The 16,613-nt window shown below is 40.0% G+C and overlaps 1 protein-coding gene across 5 annotated transcripts in view; it reads right to left on the minus strand.

Annotated features, from left to right (window-relative positions):
* Window positions 1-692: 692 nt before the first annotated feature.
* The window catches only part of caskin2 (CASK interacting protein 2), a 79,366-nt gene continuing 63,445 nt past the window's right edge, over window positions 693-16,613 (minus strand). For 2 of the 5 annotated variants that reach the window (XM_030121386.1, XM_030121390.1), the window contains 11 exons: window positions 14,217-14,345; window positions 13,906-13,992; window positions 11,993-12,120; window positions 11,718-11,799; window positions 8,378-8,451; window positions 8,191-8,301; window positions 7,889-7,990; window positions 7,568-7,706; window positions 4,956-7,190; window positions 3,746-3,983; window positions 693-2,219 (listed from right to left, as the gene is read on the minus strand). In XM_030121386.1, coding sequence (XP_029977246.1) covers window positions 2,123-2,219; window positions 3,746-3,983; window positions 4,956-7,190; window positions 7,568-7,706; window positions 7,889-7,990; window positions 8,191-8,301; window positions 8,378-8,451; window positions 11,718-11,799; window positions 11,993-12,120; window positions 13,906-13,992; window positions 14,217-14,345 — 3,422 coding nt within the window. In that variant the 3' untranslated portion in view covers window positions 693-2,122. The remainder of the gene's footprint in view (window positions 2,220-3,745; window positions 3,984-4,955; window positions 7,191-7,567; window positions 7,707-7,888; window positions 7,991-8,190; window positions 8,302-8,377; window positions 8,452-11,717; window positions 11,800-11,992; window positions 12,121-13,905; window positions 13,993-14,216; window positions 14,346-16,613) is intronic. The other 3 variants (XM_030121388.1, XM_030121387.1, XM_030121389.1) reach the window with 3 other exon arrangements.

The following is a 16,613-nucleotide window of genomic DNA, read 5'->3' on the forward strand; positions in this document are numbered from 1 at the left end:
CATGGTCACATGATCAGGTCCATCAAGATATGCCCTCTCAGATATTATATCCTGCATTTTATTTGAAGTTGATGTTTTTAGGAAAAGTGTGTGGTGTTTTAATTATAATGAAATATATATTGAATCATTGAGAAATATTTTTATTTGTAATTACATTTTTTTTTTTTTTTTTTTTTTTTAAATCAGTTACTAGAAATTTCAGGCGATTTGAATTCCAGGCGACCCCACGATTGAAAAACACTGGTGTAACCACTAACTCTAACCCTAACCCTAATCCTAGCCCTAACCCTAACCCTTAACCTAGCCCTAACCTAACCCTAGCTCTAGCCCTAAGCCTTACCCTAACCCTTGTCCAACTTTTTTGTTTTTGTTTTGCTTAAAAACACTTCTAAATAATCCCAAAGGCATCAATTAGTCACATTTGACTTATTTCAGAATGTTTGAATCCATTTTTGAAGGGGGTCATTTTCGACTTCCGACAGAGAAAATCATAAGGGGGGGGGGGGGTATGTGGTCCGAAAAAAACCCTGAGATTTTTGTCCAACTTTTTTTTTTTTGCTTAAAAACACTTCTAAATAATCCCAAAGGCATCAATTAGTCACATGTGAAGTATGTCAGGATGGAATGATGAAAAGTTACACAAGAAATTCATAAATGTTTCTCTAAAATGAGAACTGAAAAACAAACACACATTCTCAGTTTAAATCCTCTTTTAATGGTTTCTGGGATAATACAGAACTCTGAAAATTCATAAAAGTAACAGGTACTATCAAAACTGCACAGGAAAGTCAGTTCTGAACCTTTAATGTCAAAATATCATAAAAACACTGGCTTCTTATTTTAAAATTCCTCCTGGATCACTGTGGAGTGGGAGTCTGGGATTTGTGGGTGAAAAGAAAGAAGAGGTGACGGCTTTTTTCATCTGCACAGTGAACATATGTACGACTGTTTATGAGTTAAAGCATCAGTTTTGTGCATTGAATAAGGTGCATGTGAAAATAAACAAAATTATAAAACATAAATCGATGATGACATCTAGGGGTTTTCAGGACTTGTCTGCAGCAGGGGCCCTTCTCACTATGACAGGTTCTACATATGATATCTGGCTTTGGCAAACTGTGCTTTGGTCATTCTTTATGGAATTTGCTCTGAAATAAAAAAAAAAAAAAAAAAAAAAAGAAAGCTCATGTAAACAGCCAATAGGCAAATCAAAAAAAAAAAAAAAAAAAAACTTCGAGCTTGAAGTTAAATGGCTAATTTAACCCACGGATCCTGCTATGTGATAAAAGACCCCTGCTCGCGTTGTCAAATCTGCAAACCACACGACTCCTCTACAGATAAAGTATTCAGTTACTTTGACAAAATAATGAACATATTCTTTCAGAAGTCTGACAGAACTTGACATGCTTTATAACAGGCCACAGTTTAAAGCACACTTACAGTAAATTCATTTCGTAACGGCCCGAGGCTAGCGGTAAAACTGTACGTGGGAGGTGGACTGAACCCCCCAGGGTCCAAAGAACCACTTTTCTCCACAGCGGTCACACCTGATCAACATGTGTTTTCAGTTTTATGAACAATAGTGCTTTAAAGTATGGCTGTTCCCCTCATAAAACTCAAATGGAATATGCTGCTTTTAATATAATATTTTCCCCCATGTTGTAGATAACAAGCAGCGATATATATGTATATATGTACAATAAATTTATATATAACACAGTAATGCTAATATACAGTAAACTTGAATGAATCAGTCAATAGGAACTCCATCTGTTAAAAAAAACATATTTGTATAAATATAACTATAACAATGTGCTCAGTATAAAGATGTCTGACTACATACAAACACACCACACCGTACATAAAGTATATCTATACATTTACAAGAAACGTACATGTGAAATAAATGGACCCTCATTCCCTTTCACACATCTGGAAGCAGATCTCTCCGCTGCTGTTTGTTGTTGCTCCAATAACATTCCCAGGTGTGTGTCCTAAGGCGAAGTGCTTATGTTGGGGCAAAAAAGAAAAAAAGGAACGATATTGAGGAAGGCTGTGCAGGAAATACTCAGGTGTACACGATTCCCTCCTGTCTGTTGGAGTCTTCCCTCTGTGGATGAAGTCACTCTAACATGGCGTCTAGTTGGTCGGCCAGGTCGTCAAACATGTTGCCAATGTCATCTAGAATATTTCCTGCTGCCTTCACTGTGCTGCTGCCGCTACAAAACAAACAAAGCAATGTTAGCAACACGATATGTGAGCTTGCTGACTTAAAAAAAGGAGCAACATTGTGGGGGCTGAAGCCAATATGAGGATCTTAAAGTGTAATACCACTTATGGGCACTAGAGGCAGGTAAAAGCAAAAAATCCTGCCTCAAAGGAATCATTCTGGTGTCTATGGAAGAGGATTAGGGCCACCGGAGATATATCTATTTTGAGAAAAAAAGCCAGAAATCTGAGGGAAAAAAAAGTCAGAACTTTGAGAAAAAAGTCAGAATTCTTAGAAAAAAGTTTGAATTCTGAGAAAAAAGTCAGAATTCTGAGGAAAAAAAGTCAGAATTTTAAGATTTAAGTCAGAATTCTGAGAAAGAAAAAAGTCAGAATTCTGAGATTAAAGTCTGAATTCTGAGAAAAAAGTCAGAATTCTGAGAAAAAAGTCAGAATTCAGAGAAAAAAAGTCAGAATTCTAAAAGAAAAAAAGTCAGAATTCTGAGGAAAAAAAAGTCAGATTTTTTAGATTAAAGTCAGAATTCAGAGAGAAAAAAGTCAGAATTCTGAGATTAAAGTCTGAATTGAGAGAAAAAAGTCAGAATTCTGAAAAAACAAACAAAAAAAGTCAGAATTCTGACTTTTTTTTTCAGAAAGATGATGCAAAAAAAATTGAACTTTTTTTTTTCCCCAGTGGCACTAATCCTCTTCTGTAGGTGTCTTTCACGTCTTTTTGTAAACAGCTGCTGATTGTAGTTGATTTGTATGAAAATATTCCACCTATACCTTAAGGCAGGGGCGTCAAACTCATCTTCTTTCAAGGGCCACTTTCAGCCCAATATGATCTGAAGTGGGCTGGACCAATAAAATAACAATGAAATAAAGTCAAATGACATTATGAAAATGTTTACATCTACAAAGTTTAATTAAAAATGTGAACATGAACAAACTGAAATTTGATAAGAAAATAAGTGCAAATTTAACAATATTATGCTTCAGTTTATCATTTACACATGTGCATCACAACTTCCAGGTCACAGTGGATCTACAAATACACAAAAACATTTAATAACAGACATAATATTATTACTTATTTTTCTTCAGACATTTCAAGTTGTTCATGTTTGTTCAGGTTATTCACATTTTTTGTAAGCGGATAGTTTGCAGATTTAAACAGTTTCATGTAAATGTACTTTTATACACTAAAATAAAGAGGAAAATTTGGAATTGTCTTTATTTATAGGTTATTATGATAGTATTTTTACTGGTCTGATCCACTTGAGATCATATTGGTCTGCATGTGGAACCAGAACTACACAATTTTAACATCTTTGATTGTTAATATCAGTTTTTTGATACAATTTGTGTAATTTTTGCATTTCACAAATTCATCCCAAATTCATCCCACAAATTCATTCTTCCTTTCAACCCTTTGGCGGGCCGGTTTTGGCCCACGGGCTGTATGTTTGGCACCCATGACTTAAGCGGTACTTGAGCTTATCAGATCATGCTTGTAGGTAACATTCAAAGGCCTCACCCATCCATTTTGGTCCCCTGTGCCAGTTTGTTCTCCACCACTTTGAGTGCAGCCTCCAGTGATGTGCTGGTTTCCTCCAGCCTCTTCTGAGCCAACAAATCCAGACAGGCTGCAGAAGTCTGGGGAGGCCCCGCCTTCCCCACTGGAGCCGGCAGTGGTGAGTTGGGATAAGAAGAGGCGGGTATCGGAGACGATGGAGCAGTGAACACAACACTCTGGACCATGCTGTGGTTCATTCCTGAAGGACAAGGAAAGTATTTTAGCGTCTCTCCATATATGGTTGCAGAAAAAAAATATTAGACCACCCCTTGTTTTCTTCAGTTTCTTATTCATTTTAATGCCTGGTACAACTACAGGTACATTTGTTTCAACAAATAACAACAAAAAATAGCTCATAACAGTTTAATTTAAAAGCTGATATTTAGCCATTTTCCATGTTTTCTTGATAATAACCAAAATCACTTCAGTTCTTACATCAATATCTATGGCATTGAACTGACATAAACAGTGCTTTTAGGCATTCCATGTTTTCTTTTCTGTCTGTTTTAATCACACGATACACACAGGAGTTAGTACTTGATTGTGTAACCATTGTTTTTAATGACTTTTGATGGTCTAATAATTTTTTCCGTGACTGTATGTGTATGGTTTTATAGAAATCGTACACTTGCAACGTAGAGAGTATGTACTGATGTTACTTTCCGGCCTCATTTGGGGACTGAGAGGCAAATCATGCAGCACTGCGGCTGTATTTAGTAGGCTGGAAAACTGAAACCAGAAGTGAGTTTCCTGACGTTTATAGACTTTGCATCTGATTTTAACACAGTGGGGAAATACGCAAAGCAAAACTTGACAGCATTCAAAGACTTTGTGCTTGGTCATAGTTCTTTCCCGTATTTATAAAAAATTAAGATTAATGCATGTATGCAGTGGCGTAGGTTATTTGCATACATTTACGTTCAAGCCAACAGGAGTGTGTTATGTGGAGCTGCTACCTGTGCACTGTCTAATTTGTAAATCAAAAAGAAGTGACACAAAGCAGAACATTTTTACAAAATAAAACTACATTTGTATGTGTTTGTGTATATGTTTTTTTGCATTCTTGTGGTATTTATAGTTAAGGCTGACAGTGAGTGGAACCCCATTTGTTTAGGTTAAATGTGTTGTTCAGTGCATGCCTCTATAAACAGTAAAAGTATGATGGTGTTACCTGCTGATGGAGGGCTGGACTGCAGAAGCCTCAAAACACTTGTTTGTTTCTGTGGACTTTCTGGTTTGATGAGCACCGTGAGCGGGTTTTTAACAGGTTTAGGACTGGGTATACATGTCTGAGTGTGTATACTGCCTCCCAGCACAGGGGATACTGTGTGTATCTGTACGCTGGTCAGCTTAGGAATGGCTGTTTGTACTGCAGAGGCTGTTTTTTGAGGGGTTACCGGTCTGCTACTAGGACTGTTTTTGAGAGGAGTGGAGGGTTTGGTGGATACTGGAGGTTTTGGGCCTTTTCCCACGGAGCCTATTCTTTGGAAAACAATCCCAGGCCTCGGAGATTCATCGTCACTCAATGTGTTGACGTCATTATGTGTGTGGAGGCTGTTGGTTATTATGTGGTTGTGCTCTGTGGTGTTGGGGGTGGTAGCCTCCTCAGGCGTTGGTGTATCTTTGTCTTTGGGTTTGTGCCGTCTTTTGACTGTGTCTGACTCTTTCAGATTGAACTCTGGGAGGTCCAAGCTGTTTGGTGTCTGGACTGAACCTCCTGGCGGAGTAGCGACTGCGATCCTGGGTCGTTGTTTGATGGTGAGATTACCTTCCTCTGCAAAAGGAAGATGGCCCCCTGAGCTGTGCTTTGGAGATGCATCGGCACTCTTTGATTGTCTTTCGGGTCTCCTCTTGTCTTTCTCAAGTGTTCCCTCTGGACCTCCACCCCTTTGTCTGTCCGTTTCACCTTCTGTTCTCTCACTTCCTGTCCTCCGTAGGCCTCCTATACCCAGGGCAGGTACAGGCTTGGAGTGTTGGAGTGTTTGGGGGAAGTTACAAGGAGATCCTGGGAGAATCGGGGTGGAAACAGGGCTGAAGACTGATGAACCTGGGATCTGAGTTGGAGGTATGTCTATCCTCCTGGATGGACTGCTGCTGCTGCTGCTTCCTTCTAACCTTGCTGCAATACTCCTCACGCTTCCAGTGCTCTCTATTTCTACTCCTCCCTTTACCTCTGATCCTGGTCCTCTCCCAGCTCCTGGCTCAGTTGCTGTAGTGCCGCTTACAGAACTCATCCTCTTTGGTGGTGGTGGGGGAGGGCCTTTACGTCGGGAGCGCACCGCAAACGAGTGGCTCCGATTAATGTGGCGTTGAGCCCCCGTGGCACTTGAAAGCCCGCGTCCGGGCCTGCGTGACAACGTGGCATATGAGGGCATGATCGCAGAGGAAGAGGAGTTGCAGGGGGGAGATGGGTCGTCATCGTCGTCCGGTTCTCCGTCAGACAAAGCGTAGCGGGTCAGGCTCTGGGAGCGCTTCTTGTGTGGGCCTCTTTGAGTGTCACTGGTAGGGCCTGGTCCCGGCCGAGGCACTAACAGAGGAATAGCCCCGGCCAGAGGCTTTGGCAGAACTCGTGGAGCTTCTAGGGCTCCTCCTGCCTGGGCCTGGAGGTAACTGAAGCCCTTCTGTGTGGGGGAGGCCTGCGGGGATGGAGATGTTGGGGAAGGAGGGGCGTGATGCTGAGGCTGGTAGAGGCGGCTAGGAGACTGGAAATGTTTGGCCTTGGGTGGTACAGCTGGGTAGGCAAAGCGGGGCATCTTGCTGGGGGTAAGTGGAGGTGTAAGAGGGGAAAAGGGGAGTTTGCTGGGAGTGGAGGACCGACTCTGGTGCTCCCACATCTCTGTAGGTCTCTGTCGATTTCTTCCTCCAGGGCTGCCCCCTCCATGTTTGGTCTCCTCCGCCGCTCCTCCGCTAGCTAAACTCTCCTCAGACTGGCTTGGTGTCCTGGCTGAAGGCGGTACTGCCTGATACTCCTGAGAATACCCCAAATTACAATTTCCAGAATTCCCAGAATTCCCTGAGCCGCGTGATCGCATGCTAATACTTTCTTGGCTGACTGACATGGCGGATATAGCTGCTGCAGAAGCCACGCCTCTGATGCAGAACGCCTCTGTAGCTCCTCCTCCTGCCCTGCCCATCATGGCGCTCTGCAGCTCGGCACTCAACTCGCTGTCCTGGAAGGAGAGCAGTGTCCGTGGAGTGCGAGGGGATGGGCAGCAGTCGTCGGAGGGAGCGTCAGAGCGTACGTGAGCGTGCACGTTGTGTGTCGGTGTGTGTTCGATGGCCACTAGTTCCAGAGCGGCTGGGGGCTTGCGTTGTAGGGTTCCTCCTCCAGTTCTGTCGACATGGTTACGAGAACGCTGCAGGTCGCAAAGCCTCTTTACTGCCAACATTAGTTTCTTTTGATGACCTGAAGGAGAGTATTGATTGATTAGACACAAAAGGTCAGCGTAAAGTTCAGTATAAACTAGAGCTGCAATCGATTAATCGACTCAAAGTGATCTAAAAAAATCATTCAACCACAATTCTCCTGAATCAAAGCTTTGTTTCCTTCATTTCTCTGCTGTTAAACATTGGTTCCACTGTTGTGTTTCATACGGATGCTTATTATGATGCACAAAGAATCTTCAATTCAGGAAAACTGCAATAGAATATTTTCCTTCAATCAATTTGAGTTAATTAATCGAAGAATCGAGAATTTTTGCATTTGCTTCAAGCACCTAATCGATTAATCGGTTGCAGCTCTAGTATAAACCTGTATTTCGTGTACAGTCTATTATCCCTCACCCAGTTTGGTGATGCCTATTTCCTGTAAATCCTCCCATGTGATGTCTTTGACAATAGTGATGGAGTCATAACCATTGTCGCACAATCTCTTTTGGTACTGAGGCAGCCCGATCACACTCAGCCACTCTCCAAGGTCCGACTAAGCAGCAACAAACACACAAAGACAGAGATAAGAAAATATGATGACATTTTCTGTCAGAAAAACGTCACAGAAGTTTTTCTATATGTGGATTTGATAGAACATTAGACACCAGTGGTTCTAATATTGGTGTTACATTCAAATGCACAGGTTCTTTAAAGGGTTGGTGGAGGGTTTCTTACAGGAATGTAATCAGGCAGCCACTCCGGAATACTCAGTTTGCTGATCTCCATTGCGACCTTCTTTCGATGGCCTGGTTTGGTGACTCCAATGGCTGTCAGGTCCTGAAAAATCAAACATGTAGACAGTGAATACAATGTGACTGTAACACCATAAAGACATTTTTTTTTGTGAAATGGCTTCATTGTGTTCCTTTACTGTAAACTCACACATCTACTACCTAGCCTAAATGCACAACATTGCACAGGTTATCAGCTCTGTTAATGGTGTCTCTAAATATGTCGATGTAAGTGTAAACACACACCTCAGGGGTCATCCGGCTGATGGTGGGTACATCATACCCTGCGTTTATGAAGTTTGAGGTGTACTGCTCCAACTGGAACTCACACAGCCACTGGTAGATAGCCTCGGCGTCCTAACATCAGAGATGAGATGTATTTATAAGGCTTTTCTCACCTGTACTCGCATTCACTCCTGGTTAGCTTACTCACCTTGCCCTCCAGAAGCTGCTCAGGTCTGAGGAAGCCTTTCTGGGGAGTGCCATTGACCTGCCGACGAGACCCACCTAGAAAACACACATTATCAATTGTACAGGACGACAGCCTCCGCATAGTTTCGGGTGAATGACTACACAGGTTCGCTAAACCCTTATGGAAACAAGATAAAAACACCCAGGTATTTTTTGTTAATTATCTCTTGAATGAAAAAAAACAGTGAACAAACTAATGATTTTCTTCACACAGGTGTCTGTCTGACTGGTTTGTTGTTGTTTCTCTTCAGGTGAGTGAAGGTGTGTTATCTACCTGAACTGAAGCCCACTCAACACACTCCTGACTCACCAGTCTGTCAAGTGCAAACCATTATGACACATTACCACAGATCTCTCTGGAATGCACCTTTCCTCCCATTTTCCCCCTATCTTTTCCTTCTTTGTGCCCGAGGCAAACATCCTGATTGCTGCCTCAGTTTTGAGTCCTCTTTTTTTCCAGCTACCTTTTAATTACCTCTATTTTTTACAGGAGAGTCACTAACTGAAGACATTTAAAAACAAAGCCAATTCTTCACTTTACCCTTCATGTAATTGTGAGATTGTGTTTTATAATAATGTTGCAATTTCTTTATCTTCCTTCCATGCTAATATTTATAATAATGTATCATTATAAAGCAGGTTTTATTTCCAATCTTATGCTCCTTTAATTATAGTATTTTATATATTGACACAAAGCCCCTGGAGCATGTAAATTGATTAATTATTATAAAGTATTTTGAGCTGTATTCCTTGCATCTCAAAATGCCATCTCATTATTTTAGAAAATTTTTGTGAATGCAGTTTCAGGCAAATAATTTAAAACTGTTTTCTTGGAAATTATACTTGTTCCACTGGCAACCTATTTGGCATGAAAAATTGAAGCAGTACATGACCCAAAATGTAACAGTAAAACATTTATTTGTAGATCGAGTTACGCTAGGACTATTTATTCTTTGTCTATTAAGTAACAAGCAGTTCCGTGGTGCGATTTTCAACTTTTGCACAGTAATAATTAAAAGGTTTCTGGTTGTTATTGATTTTTATGCTATGCTAGGCTACCTGGCATTCATCTCTGACACGTACCTTAAAGCCTTACCCGATCCAATATCAAAAGGATTTTGTGTTTACGACACATTTACACCTGTTCATTTCTTTCATTTTTTTTCCTGTTGTATTTTTCTCTGTTTTGTTTTGGAGGTCAGGGGGCCCCTGTCTCCTAAAGTCAAACAGCACGAGTGAAAAGGTATTTGGCCTCAGGCAGAGAAACCGGCAAACAAAAAAAATCCATCAGCAGTGCTCTCTTCGAAGTCGGACAGAGGGAGAAAATAAGTAACACACAGCACACACTCCAAAAAAGTTACTCAATATAATATCTATGGCAGATTTCAATGTGCTTGATGTAGTTTAGGTGACATCAGAGTCTGTTTAGTCCTGGGAGCCAGGTGTTTGCTAACTCTGCTATTAAGCTAACAAATGTCTCTACGTCCATATAAACAACCACAACCATCAATTTCTCCAGTGCGACTCTTGTTTAAGAAAGCAGTCCACTAATGTCAACAGATTTGGCATTTTTTTGCACGGTCCAGATTTGTCTCCTCCTGAATATCAAGAAGAGAACAAGTAAGAATAGAGCTGACTGAGTAGCCTCGTCATGTTTAACTATACCTTCCGGTGGTAGAAATGATGTCAAATAGAAGATTTATCTCCTTCCAACATGACAAACACATCAAACACAGCAGCAAATCACAAGTGACTTCTTACCCTTCAGGAGAAACAAGAGTGATGAAGCTCCTGATGTTGGACGCTTCATTCTTCCCTCCTATCCCTCACTCGTTCATGTCTCTCCCTCTTTTTCTTTCACCTACGAAAAATGTTTTGCTCTCTCTGCCTCAGGTCTCGTCTCCTCCCACTGACCCCTCCTCATTTATTTTCTCTTCCACTTTAACCCTAATTCCTACTCATCCTGAAGTCAACACAGAGCCATAGCTGATCTGTCACTGGATCACACCTAACAGCTTGCCAAAGCCTGGTCTCGGCATGAAATCCTTAAAAACCTGTGTTTTCTACCATTTCTCTGCACCTGCTGCTTAGATCTGACAGAGCGCAGACACAAAGATACATTATCCCCCTTTCCTGTGCTTTTATGAGCTGTTTGGTTTTATTGGTTTCTGTGCTGAGGTGAAGTAAGCTACCTCTGTCTCCATCCATCTCATTTCCTTTCAGACTGACGACAATAACAGCTTCAACTGCAGAACAAAAGCTATGTGTTCCATTTACAGCAATTCTTAAGGATCAATTTCAAGTGGTTGAACTTTATAGGAACTTTATATAAAGCTTTGGTGCCGTTTGTTATGAAATAGAGCAAAGTAGAATAATTTAACACTGCAAAAATACTGAATTGGTTTAAATAAGCAACGTGTTTATCTGATCCAGTTTTAATGATTTTTGTTAATTTTGGCTCAAATATTGACACAATTGATTTTTTTTTTTTTTTTTTTTTTTTTACCTGCTTTGTTTTAAGCTCCCACAAACCTCTCCTATCGTGTTTGCAAAACAGCCTACATAAACACATTTTAGCATTTATAAGGGAAATGTCTGTATGTGTTTTACAGTGAACATATAACCTCAAAAGTTTAAGGTTAATATCTTAAATATTGCCAAAATTGACCATTTTTACCTGTTATCTCTACAAGTTCCAAAAGTCAGAACAGAACTGGGAAAGACATCTTTTAAATTTTTCTGCTCCCACTGCCTGGAACAACTTACAGGAGATTAAACTGAAGGAAGTGGTGTCTGTAAATACATTCAAAATCATTCTAAATCATTGGCAAAAGGATAAATCTGGATGTAGATTTTTTTTCTAATTAATTGAAGCTGGTTCTGCTTTGAGATGCTTTTAAGCAACATTGTTGTTATACTTTCAGTACCTTTTAAATTGTTGATGGTGTTTTATATGTATGTTGTTATTTTAGTGTTTTATGTATGGTTTTAGAGCTGACCTTTATTGTGTTTTATGTGTATTTTTAGTGTGGTTGTATGGCTGTGATTTGTGTTTTGTGTAACTTCTGCTGCTGCTGTTTTAGCCAGGACACTTTTGAAAAAGAGATTTTTAATCTGAATGAGCTTTTTCCTGATTAAATAAAAGCTACATAAAAGAAATACAAAAAAAAAACCAAAAAAACAACTAGTTGGTAAGTACATAACTTTTCACATGCAATACTTCATCTAAATTGCTGTGATTTATTATGGCTTTAATAAAATCAGCTGTATTCTGTGATGATTTTCTGGCAAGATGAACGAACCTGCTGATCCGTCAACATGTTTGCTGTGGTCAGATCCTGAAAGGTGGATGTGATCTCCTGATTCACCAGCAGAGGGAGTCAGCTACACACAGGAAACATGAAAAAAGACATCAGAATATGACAGGTGAACTTCAGAGAAAAAATATCCACAAATATCCATCAAGAACCAGATCAGATTTGAAAAAAAAAGTTGAATTTTTTTAAATCATAGATACAAAACAAGGAAATATCCTATATTTAATTTACATCAACTAGTTTTTCTGAGCAGGTCTGACCTTGCCATTGTCTGCATTGTGGCGACTTTGGGTCCCATTCTGCTTGTGACTGCTCTCAGAGCTTTGGCCGCTACCAGCGCTGCGACTGCTGCCCACGCTGCCAGCACTGCCAACACTGTTTCTGTCACCTGAGGGAAACACAAACATAAGAACAAAAGCAGAGATACACTGCAGTGAAGCGGGCTGCTTTAGAATTTGAGAATTGGGTGGAAAAACGCAACACTGTCGAGTATAATCAGTGAGCAATAGTGTGTGGTAGCACAATGCAAAGAATAAAAAACGATTTCAGTCATTCCAAGTCAGCGCTGAACCCCCAAAAACCCTGAAGGCAGCTTGAAAACAATACCTTGCTGCTACATTTGCTAATTAGCTTTCAGTCAGAGTCAATCACATGTCTGTGTATCAGGTATAGAGATAAAGAAAGGAGGTGATTAGCTTAAGAAGAAACACTGACAGAGGAGGAAAATAGCTGAGCTCTATTCTAATGGAAATTACAACAAACCTAAAGCTCACAAATAACAAGCTGCATCTGCTTTACAGTATTATGAGTTCATGTATACATCCAAAAAAGGAGTTTCAGAATGTAATGCTGAAATGATTCAGTTTTTCTTCTTTTGGTTTGTGGTTTAAATGAAAAAGATAAAAACAAGACTGTTATTAATGGAGCTTTATATTTAAGTGTCTGTCGGAGCCAAGCTAGTTGTTTTGATGTTCAGCTTTACCTCACAGCAAAAGCTTCATAATTAAAAGACAGAAAGAGCAGCGTTGCATAAGCATTGTCTTGGTGTGGTTAGTATTATGAATGCAGAAGTGACACTTATGGTAAAATACAGTGCATCATAAACACACAGATGCACACATTTAGCAAAAATAGTAAAAAGGTGGATGGCAAACACTTCTTATTCTAAATGATCACTATCTTGGCTATGAATACTTAGTTTTATTCCTACTAAACTACTTTATCAATAACATGACATATTCACCTTGAAAGAAAAGTAAAGGCACATTTTTGTTAATTTTAAATAATACTTGAGGTCAAGGTGACAATAATAGTGATCCGCCTGGATACAATCCCCCCACTGAAGGTTCTGTATGTAAGAGAACGCATGCTGAACAGTAGTTGTATTTGACGCTAGGTGACTACAATTGTAGTCTATTATAGGGTAATGCTCAGAAGTACGTTAGCTTGGAAATGCAGTATAGCAAACTGCTATACTGCATAAAAAACTGCTTAAAAAAAAAAGAAACACCTGCATTCTCTTCACTAAATCAGAATGAAGGCTGTTATCGTGTTATCGCGGATGTAGGTGACATAGGCAGTTGTTAGCTTAGTAACTGAGTTAACTAATGTCAACAAATGACTGACTGGCACTACAACGCAGACAGCAACACAAACAAAGAGCACATGCGAAGTCTTCCCTTGTGAACATTTAAAAGGAAGAAGGAAAAGAGCAACGCGACCCTGTGACACAAGGAAGTTCATGAATATCTGAAATGACACACCACAAAGATGTGTTTCCCTGAATGGTAGCTTGTTTGATTGAAACTGCCGGAAATGAACTTGTCAAGACTGAATTGTTTTTTATACTTTTGCTATGTACGCTTTCAGAGGAAGGCAGAGGCGGCAGTGGGTCAGGAGTCACACAGGAGGTAAAGAAGTCAAACACCTTCTGCTCACTTACCGGTCCGTCCTGCTGAGACATTAAAACAGTTAATTTTTTGTGCGCTTTTATCTGCGGGTGGCAGGGTGGAGGGGTGGGCACTGGAAGGTCAAGGCTGTGGGATATGAAGGGGTTAAGAGGGAAATAAGCTCTTAGAGGTGCTGGGAAGGCAGGCCGGGACTGAAGCTGGACTACAGGTTCACACAGGGTCAAGGGTGGGGGTCTTTGGCGTTTGGGACCACACACTCTTACCAGTGGGAGAACTCCTGAGGACCCATATGTCCTGAGTGGGGCTAGCAGGACTAGCTGGGGCTGAGAGCTGACTGCCAGGTGGAGCACCTAACAAACACATACACGCTTTAGACACGCACTCACATACTGTAGCCCACATACTGTAGCTGGGAGTGGACCTATCTATCTGAAACCAGAGAGCTGCGTGGCATCCAGAGGAATGATCTGAGGGAGAGTGGGATTAGGACGCCGTTTGGGAGGCGGAACCCAAATCTGGAAAGAGACATCCAAACAGAATGAAGAAAGCGCTCTGCATTTTGGTGCGTGTGTACCTGCAGGATCATAGGCAGTGGTGTAAGAGTCGTCATTCTGGGGAGTGGGGCCGTGGCTGGGGGGAGGAGCTCTGGATGCCAAGTGTTGTCGGTGGCATGTCATTGAGGCTTGGCGGTACAGGGTGCCCCCTAGGGTCAGGGAGACAGGTTTGGATTGAGATGTGCAGGCATGAGTGAAGGAAAGGTGCTGATGTGCATGCATGTGTGAGTGTCAGTTTAAAGTGCATGTATGAGGGGTGGGAATCACAGTAGAAGTCACGGTTAGGGATGTAACGATATGAAAATTGCATGTCACGGTTATTGTGACCAAAATTATCACGGTTAGCATTATTATCGCGATATTGTTGAAACTGTGCTCAACATGTTCAAAAAGTAGTTATACACACACTGAAATAATTAAACCAAATTGTATTTTGAAAAATAAATAAATAAATAAAATTAAATAATAGCCACAATTTACTTCCTGTTGGCAGAAACATTAAAATATTTACATGTAAACAATCAAATATACAAATGTGCATTAAAGATGTCACCTTACGGACACTGTTTGACCATTTTCCATATCAAGTTTGAGTTGTTTTAGTTTATTTTTCACACACAGACAGACAGACAGACAGACAGACACACAGATAGAGAGAGAGCCTGGAGTGCTGCTTCTTCTCCAGGAAATGAGCAGTACCATTAGTTTTTAAAGTGCGGTAATCAAACATGGTTATCACGATAATTACAATTTAAACGGTAATACTAACCGTCAGGAATTTTACCGCGGTTTATCGTTATACCGGTAATTGTTACATCCCTAGTCACAGTATGATACTAACACAATCATTTGCCCATAATAACGATGATTCTCTTTAATTATCATGTTTATTTTGCTCCATCAGTCTTAAAATACCACCAGGAATGTACTTTGTTTCTATTTTTCCGCACACATTTTGGTTAAATAATGTAAATACTGTCAAATGAGTTTATTCTAAGTTGGCACAGGCCTATTTTGTTCATTGTTCTGGCTTGAAGTCTAAGGACAGGAGTATTAAAAACGTCATTATGTTAAGTTATTTGATGATGAGAATACGGGTGGGATTAGATACGTTTTTTTCTTCCCACTCCTTTTAGAGCGTTAATGAATGATTTTGGAATTTTGAACTTGCATGCATTCTGTAAGTGCTCGAAATAAACAAATAAATGAATGAATGAATGAAAATGAAGCAAAAATATTGTGGTGAGTGATGATTACACTTGAGGCAATCTTTCGCAGTGCTTTCATTTTGAAGCTCAAACAGAACATCACTTCAGTCAGACCCTGCAGACCTACACACACACACACACACACACGCACACACACACACACACACACACACACACACACCGTAAACAGAAAGTGTGTATAACCAGGAATATGGTTCTATGATCCTTATCATAGTAGAGAGGCAAATCACTGTAGGGCAATAGTGTACATATGGGAATACATTGGAATTGGAAAAAAAAAAAAAACAGAAAAAAAGGAAGATTATTCTTTAAGGTATTGATGCTAGGATTCACTTATTCATTCATTTTCTGAGCCACTTAATCCTCCAGAGGGTCGTGGGGGTGGTGGAGCCATTTGACAGCAGAAATCTTCAGGTTTAAAGTAAATAAAATGTGTAAACACCCATACAGCCTGGGAAATAAAAGAAAATACATAATCCCCGTGACTTCCATCTTCATAGCATCAACCTTTTGTGCAAAGTGAGCAAGGAATTAGCATTCACCCAGTCTGTTCTGATTGATTAATGTAATTGCTCTTCAATTGGAACCTTTGTGCAACTTTTATCTCTATAGTGTTTTTACCTAAGAAACACAACATAAGGTGTTGGTACTGGTGGCAGAAATTTTATTTCAAAGAGTGGCTAACCAGGCTAGAAGCAGTGTTAAAATAGCTTTCCTGACTTGTACTGAAATACATTAACTTGGATGTGAAGTCAACTCGACACCATCTTCTGACTTTACAAGAACATTATATAATAAACAGAGTTCCTATAGGTTTCTACACGCTAAACTTAAGACTTTTTAAGACCTTTTTAAGACTATTTAGAATAGAATTTAATATCCATTTCATGACCCTACTGGCAAAAATTTGTGGAAAATATATTTATTTGGTCCAATGCCTTGATTCCCACTGTTCTGAGTCAATTCTCACTGGGGGCTGCAAAGTTAGCGATAATTGGTTTCTAATTTCAATAATAATTGTCGGGTTGGAACTGAGTCAACTAACATTAGTTTCTTTGCATTTTGGACACTTAACAGACACATTTAAACACAACATAACTAAGACCTACCATATCAAATTTAATACCTTTCAAAGACTTTTAAAGGTATTAAATGTAGATTCTAAATTCAAGACTTTTAAGACTTTTT

This window comes from Sphaeramia orbicularis, chromosome 19, assembly GCF_902148855.1.
Source record: "Sphaeramia orbicularis chromosome 19, fSphaOr1.1, whole genome shotgun sequence".
Taxonomy (NCBI): domain Eukaryota; kingdom Metazoa; phylum Chordata; class Actinopteri; order Kurtiformes; family Apogonidae; genus Sphaeramia; species Sphaeramia orbicularis.